This window comes from Sinocyclocheilus anshuiensis, unplaced genomic scaffold (genome assembly GCF_001515605.1).
Source record: "Sinocyclocheilus anshuiensis isolate Anshui unplaced genomic scaffold, SAMN03320099.WGS_v1.1 scaffold1781, whole genome shotgun sequence".
Lineage (NCBI taxonomy): Eukaryota > Metazoa > Chordata > Actinopteri > Cypriniformes > Cyprinidae > Sinocyclocheilus > Sinocyclocheilus anshuiensis.
Genome location: NW_015538017.1, coordinates 221,463 through 228,370, shown reverse-complemented (window position 1 = coordinate 228,370; position 6,908 = coordinate 221,463). Strand labels below are relative to the sequence as shown.

The 6,908-nt window shown below is 38.7% G+C and overlaps 1 protein-coding gene across 1 annotated transcript; it reads left to right on the top strand.

Annotated features, from left to right (window-relative positions):
- Nucleotides 1-1,290: 1,290 nt before the first annotated feature.
- On the top strand, nt 1,291-3,516 carry LOC107678551 (eukaryotic translation elongation factor 1 epsilon-1-like; the record flags this gene model as incomplete). Its single annotated transcript, XM_016473856.1, has 2 exons — nt 1,291-1,398; nt 3,162-3,516. Coding segments are annotated over 2 exons (252 nt in total), but the record flags the coding sequence as incomplete, so codon positions are not given.
- Between the last annotated feature and the right edge of the window lie 3,392 nt (nt 3,517-6,908).

Sequence of the window (6,908 nt, the reverse complement as noted above, 5' to 3'; positions counted from 1 at the left end):
ATTTGAGATTTGACTTACTAGTCATATGGTGCGTAACGTCCTGGATATGTTGTCCGAAAGGAGTTCTGCTCCGACTCTGCTGGGGTGCGGGCCATCAGCGACAGAGACTTATATTACATATTGTAAAAAGGGGCATAATATTTCTCCTTTCAAGAAATTTTTACTTTATCCAGCAGGGATGGATTAAATTGATCAAAAGTGACCATAAAGACATTTATAATTACAGAAGACTTTTATTTCAAATAAATAAAATAATCCTGAATGTTTTCAACATAAATGATAATAGAAACATCACCAAATCCGCATATTAGAGTGATTTCCGAAGGATTATGTGACAAACTGAATCCTGGAGTGATGGCTCCCGAAAATTCAGCTTGGCCATTAAAGGAATAAATTACATTTTAAAATGTATTAAGATAGAAAACAGTTGTTTTAAATTGTAATAATATTTCACAATATTGATGTTTTTACTGTAATTTTGATCAAATAAATGTAGACCTGATTAGCATAAGAGATTTCTTTTAAAACATTAATGTCTTTGGAATTCCAATTATTTATGAATGTGTCATATGAACAATTAGACATTAATAAGACTGATGTCTCAAAACTCAAAGACATCAAGTCTCAAAAACTAAGGATCACATCTCAGGTTCTTGGTTAATTTCAAATCAGACAAAATAACTTGCAGTACAGGGAGAAAAATAACTTGCAGGACAGTGAGTTTAAGACTGATTCACTGAGTCATCATGGGTTACTTTGTGTGTGTTTTTGCATGCAGTGATCAAAGCAGACAACAAAGATGCCATTTAGCAGTGAAAGAAACACTCATGCGGTTTAAATGCGTAATTAATAAACGTCTCAATGTGGTGAATCTGATAAACCACATACTTATGCAAATAAACCAGTGGTGATTGGATTTTAAATTGGACCAAATTCTACTAATAAAGTCTACCAAGTGTAGTATGTGGTCATTTTATTCTCAGTCTGGAGCCTTGTTAAACTGCCAGCAGCTGTGAACTCTTAAACTGCAGTAAATGGTACAACAGTGTTCTAACAGTAACAGTGCTTTTATATGTTGGTGATCCTGCTAAACTATTCAAGAAACAATCAATTTCCTTGTAAATATACCATATAATGTGCTTTGTTTAAAGCAAGCTTTCAGTCTGAACATGTTGAATGCATCTGAAGATTTATTCCTTTATTCTTATGCATGACCTTTTGAAGTGTCATTAACCCTCCAAAATTCCCATTTTTGGCAGCACAGCAGGCCCAGAGTGACGTCCTTTTATACTTCCCTTGCAGGATCTTAACCAGTACCTGAAGGACAAAGTTTACTTGGCTGGGAACATCTTCACCCTGGCAGACATCCTCATGTATTACGGAATTCACCACATTGTTGTAAGTCCCTCAGCGGTGAACTTCAGTCGTTTGAGAGAAGTGATGCAGAGCTCCCAATTAAAGCAGTAAGACGCTTAAAGCACAGGAGAAATTTGACACAGCAGAAAAGATGAGACATATAGTGATGTCATTTCCCAGGACAGCAGCCAAGGAAGTTTAAGGAGCCTGAAGGAGCCCATTGAGAAAGGAAGAAAGGGATTAAATGAGAATTAGAGGGAAAGGGAATAGAAGATCACATCTCTCCATGTCAGTGTTTGTAATTGACTGACTAAATGACTGACAGAGAGTTGTCATTTCCCAGAAGGCATTAGTATGTCACTTGGTTTAAATCTCTTGAAGATAAGGTCAGTTAGACATAGTTTCTTTAAAAAAATAAAATAAATAAAAATTATTCACCCCTTGGTCATTTCATTTTTTTATATTGTGCAACATTGAACTGCAGAGGAACTTGTTTGACTGACTTTTTTTTCCATGTAAAAGTAAATATAAATGTCTGGAAAATGTACTACCGTTATTAAACCCACAATAATGTATTTGTATTCACCGTTCTTCAAGAGTTTCCCCTTGTTTGCTGTATGATGCACAGTGTTTGGCTTTTGACAAACATGGCGTTTAGTCTGATGGCCAAAAAGTTCATTTATACTATAGTCAATTGAAAGCCATTGACTACTTTTGCTTATTTATGTGAGTTGTATAACCAGTTGCATCACTGTGACAAATAAGAATTTCCAAGATAAGGGCCTTTCACACCGAGTGCAATTAAGCGACGCAAATGTACGACGTGATGATTTTCTTGACTCAAAACAGTAGATCCCTGTGGACCTATTTACACCATGCATGATCAATTGAGGCGTGACAAAGTTAGATTTTTTTATTTTTATCGACTAGTGTGCCGATTATTTTTTTTTTTTCGTCGCCCCATGATGAAACAAGCCATCCAATTAGATTTGATGCTGCCTTCACGTGCTATCGGAAACTTCCTACTTGTGAAGTTGTAATCACGAGTTTGTGTTCAAGAACAGAAAAGTTCTGGCATTCTTGCCAGTTTCTTGGGGAAATCTCATTAAAGCCAAAAGGTACAGAAGATATTTAGTCAATATCCAACAGGTTTTGAATGAGAGCGTAGCATCCCATTCATTGGTAAACATTCACTGGCATATAAATATTCAGCTGGCTGACGATTCCTAATTTCGGTCAAATAAATGCTATTTTCGCTGTTCAATAATACAATATGCATAAAATGGTTATGTATGCAGATATACATGACTGTAACTTCAGGAGAAAGCAATGTAGATGTTGTGGGAAAAACTAAAAATGCATTCTCAGTCAACGCCTCCTATTGTGCAGGCATGAATTAGCTGAATGTGATTCATCATTTCGCATTTGGTGAAAGCACCAATTTGCTTCACTTTTTTTTGCATTGCTCTCAGTGTGAAAGGCTCATAGAAGTCTAATTTTAAGATTTTCTTACATTTTAACACTTTAAGACCTTTTTTTTTTTTTACTTTTTACAGTTGACCCAAAGTGTGCCATATTAAAGAGTGAATTCTTGTGATTTTTTTTTTGCATTGTATACTTCTACAAAATGCTGTATATATAATATAGTAATATGTCAATATCATCTTAATTTAAATAAACACTGTAAAAAATAAATAATGCCTAAGCAGGCAAAGACACTGTTACTGGATGTCTCTGTAGTGTTATGCACATTTATTTTTTACCTTTAATGTTCACGGTCTCATGTTTCCCTTACTTTTTCTTAGGTGGAATTGGCTGTACAGGAGAAAGAGCGATATCTGAATGTCACCAGGTGGTTCGATCATATCCAGCACTATCCAGGTGTACGACACCATTTGCCTCCTGTGGTGGTTTTGAGGAACAAAATTTACCCAAGTGGTCACCACTGAAAACCTCGATAACATCTTGTGGGTTGTCAAATAATCCAGACCTTAAGGTCACATTATCAATGCTCAACTGACACACAGAGCTGTCCCATTGTGTTACACCACAACCCTGACATTAACCCAAACAGTCAGGACAAGTAAAGCAGGTCTTTTCCTTTTCCTTTTTTATTTATTTTTTTGGTGTGTGTGTGTGTGTGTGTGTGTGTGTGTGTGTGTGTGTGTGTGTGTGTGTGTGTGTGTGTGTGAGAGAGCTAGTTTATGTCCATTAGTAGTGTTATTTAATATGTGTGTTTAGAATGAGTGTAGTTTGTGGAAGGTTTATTCAAATTATGTGGATTGGAGTACCTCAGCATGAACAATAAGAATAGTGGCTGTGGTTAAAATAAAACTTTTACTAATGGAAAAGCAGTTGATTTGAATATTAACCTGTATATGAAACGAGTAAATCTATTAATAGCTTTTTCAGATAAGTTACTCATTACTTAAGATAATATGGATATCCCTTACATCAAGCCACACATATCTTTCCTCATTTGGCATTTTCTTCTGCCATTCGCCTATTCTCCTAGTCTTGGAGCTGGTGTGGGCAGTAGTCTGGGGTTTGACAGGATGTCATGTTCTTGCTCTGGGGCAGTAGGCAGACTACCAGCTGTAGCCGCACAGACAGCACTGGTGTGTTCTGGTTTTCTTGTGCTTTTCACTCCACCCACAACCAGTGTGTCATTTTCTCCCCAAAATCCCCTTCTGTCATAGCTGTGAATTTCTTTAGACACTTAAAGTGTTCAACTGCTTAATCCGCTTCTGTGTTATATAAATCACTGGCTGTGTCAAAGGTTTTCAATATTCAAAATGTTTTTGAATGAGGCATTGTTGTAGAAGATCTGCGCTTGTGAATTTTCACGGCACAAAATTAATTTTTATAAAAGGTTCAAGACAAAAATACCTTTCCAGTTCCAGTTGACTTGTTCCTGAGAACATAGTAGCTTCATTGATCATAAAAGGTTGACTCAAAACATCTTTCGGGAAACCGAGCACTTCATGCAACGTATAACATGTGGCCAATCTGGTTTGGAGCTGCTCTGTCCGTAGCCTTTATTATGGAAAATCCTCTTCTTATGAAAGGGAGATGTGTTTTTGCACGTTTACTTATCTGCTGTGCATATGCTGACAGAAAGATCCCTCTGTTCTTTTTATTATACTTCCTTTCCTGTAAGCCGCTTTTATGAAATGTGTGCTGTTCTCAAGCTCAAGTTTGTGTTCTTTAATGTCAACAGAATGTTGTCCTGTGCCAATAAATGAAAAAGGGAAAACAGAACTATCGAAGTCCTCCTTCTGGATATATGACACACCCCATTTTTTGCAGAATTCGAAGAATTTCCATCTTGACATTCAGTGTGTTCATAGAGGAACAGCAGCGGAACAAAGCAATGTGTGTTTGTGGAATAGCAAACTGAAGAAGCGACAGAAATCTTGCAGTCATCAGAACAGGCCTTGTGACCAGATAATGGAGGTATCCACAGTGGAGTCTGTATGTTTATTTCTGTCTCCAGATTTAATTGGGCGGCTAATCTAAAAGAGGCTTCCCTCATCAAAATGAAATTTCACATCCACAAAAGATGACCAAACCACATGTAGCAGCTGCTCCTGAATGGTGGTCTTTAAGGAGATTTTAACTGAAGTTTTCCACATTTTCAAACATCAGTTCTGGTGTCATGGGGTCACTGTTGCTTTAGCACAAAGTTGAGGAAGATGAAAGATGTTTTAAGTAGCGAAAGATCCACAGCAGGAGGTGTAGGACACTCCAATTATTTTGGGCCTTTGTCCTTATGCAGAGTTAGAGGCAATTCACTCTTCATGGGTGGACTTATTTTATTTCAGTTGCACTTCTGCTCGTTCATTAAATTCTGGCAATTAATTTGCCTTGCAGTTCTCAATAAGTCAAAGTTCAAGAGGTTTGGGGCATTAGCTCTCACATGCCGGTTCATCTCACATGCAGCATGCCACAAGGTCAACAAACCACCTATTGCTTTCCCAAATGGCTGCAGGGACTTCAAGAAGAGCAGGGAGTAGCAAACTTAGGTGCTCTAGGATGTTATGCTTTTCTTTTGATGCCGCAGGATCTTGATGAAAAAGACTTTTAAGTAGCACAGCATGACAACTGTGCGGTACTTCTGGAAAGTTGAGTTCTGTAACAAAAGAACAGGGATTCCTGGTTCTAGAAAGAAACAGGCTTGCATCATTGACACTGCTACAGACCACAATGGATAGATGGATACACATTGACTTTGCCAGGCTGCGTTCGCATTTTGTTTGCATCATGTCCCCTGAAGTGCCTGAAGTTTTCACCAACTGTTCATTATGTCTTGTTAACAAGATAAAGAGCTGCATGTCAAGCGAGATGTGAAACTGGGAAAACAGAAGACCCTGATTGATTCAATGAAACTATCAGTGCTGCGTGGGGCGCATTAACGCAGGGTAAGTAGTTGTGACAGCTCCCGTGTTACCTGCAGCCAAAAGGAAGTGACAGTTCTACCATACGCCCATAAAACAGGCATCTGATTGTCCACTGCAATTACATGACTGAAGCAAAACAGGAAGAGCAAAAAGTTATGCAGTGGTAACGCATCCACACACAATTAATAGCTTTACTTTAGAACGGCGAGAAGCAAATTTAGGTGGAAATGCTCCACTTGAGGCAGTGTAAGTGTCAAAAGGATTTGTCTGCGAATTAATATGTCTCAGAGGCAAAAGCGTTTTATAGATACAGATATGCATATTATCGTGGAATGAGGTATTCTGAGCTAAACACTAACATCAAAGGCCTGTCACTCTTAGTGATGGAAATGCGCAATGATTAAGAAAAGAGAGGAGCGTCTTTTATCTCGAGCATTGTCTTTGTATTACCCTCTTATCTATGTATAAGAAGGGTCTTGCAATAAGACGGAAGGACCGCAGGTGTGGGTCTGTGCACAGAGTCTTTGAGATGCTCCTTGCTCACTTCATCAATCACAGAAGGCGTCTGATTTAAAAGGTGCTAAAGTACATGTGTGTGACCCCAGGCACCGTGATGGTACCTTAACACTGACACGGATGACAGAATTTTCCGGAAATAGACTCTGCTGAACGAAACTGTCCCAGCTGCACGAAACGTAGTCCTGAGAGAGATGTGTGGGCCTTGTGCACCATGTGTGCTTTGAGACTTTCGTTTAAGGGGTTATGGATTTGGCTTAAAGGTACCAGAGGTTTAGGAGGTGTGTGGGGGTGGGGTGGGGTGGGTGGCGGTTAAAGACATGAAAATGACCTCCTGGATCTCGAGAGATTATAAGCCATGCATAGAAGGTGCGTAGGCATCTATTGTAACTGTTCTTTAGTAAGAGAGTCTATGGCAGCACCTAGAACTGTAAAGTAACGTTCTGAGATCTGACACATGCATTGAGGAACAACTACCATGCCAAATTTGGGATCTATTTATGTACTTTAAGTACCTCTAAGGCACTAAGGTCCTCATCTGGTATACTGTAGCATGCTCATGAGCGCAGGGGAGAAGTGGCCCATCCCTAATAATGTTTGTCCAGGAAACACATGAACAAATTTGAAGGCAAGCAT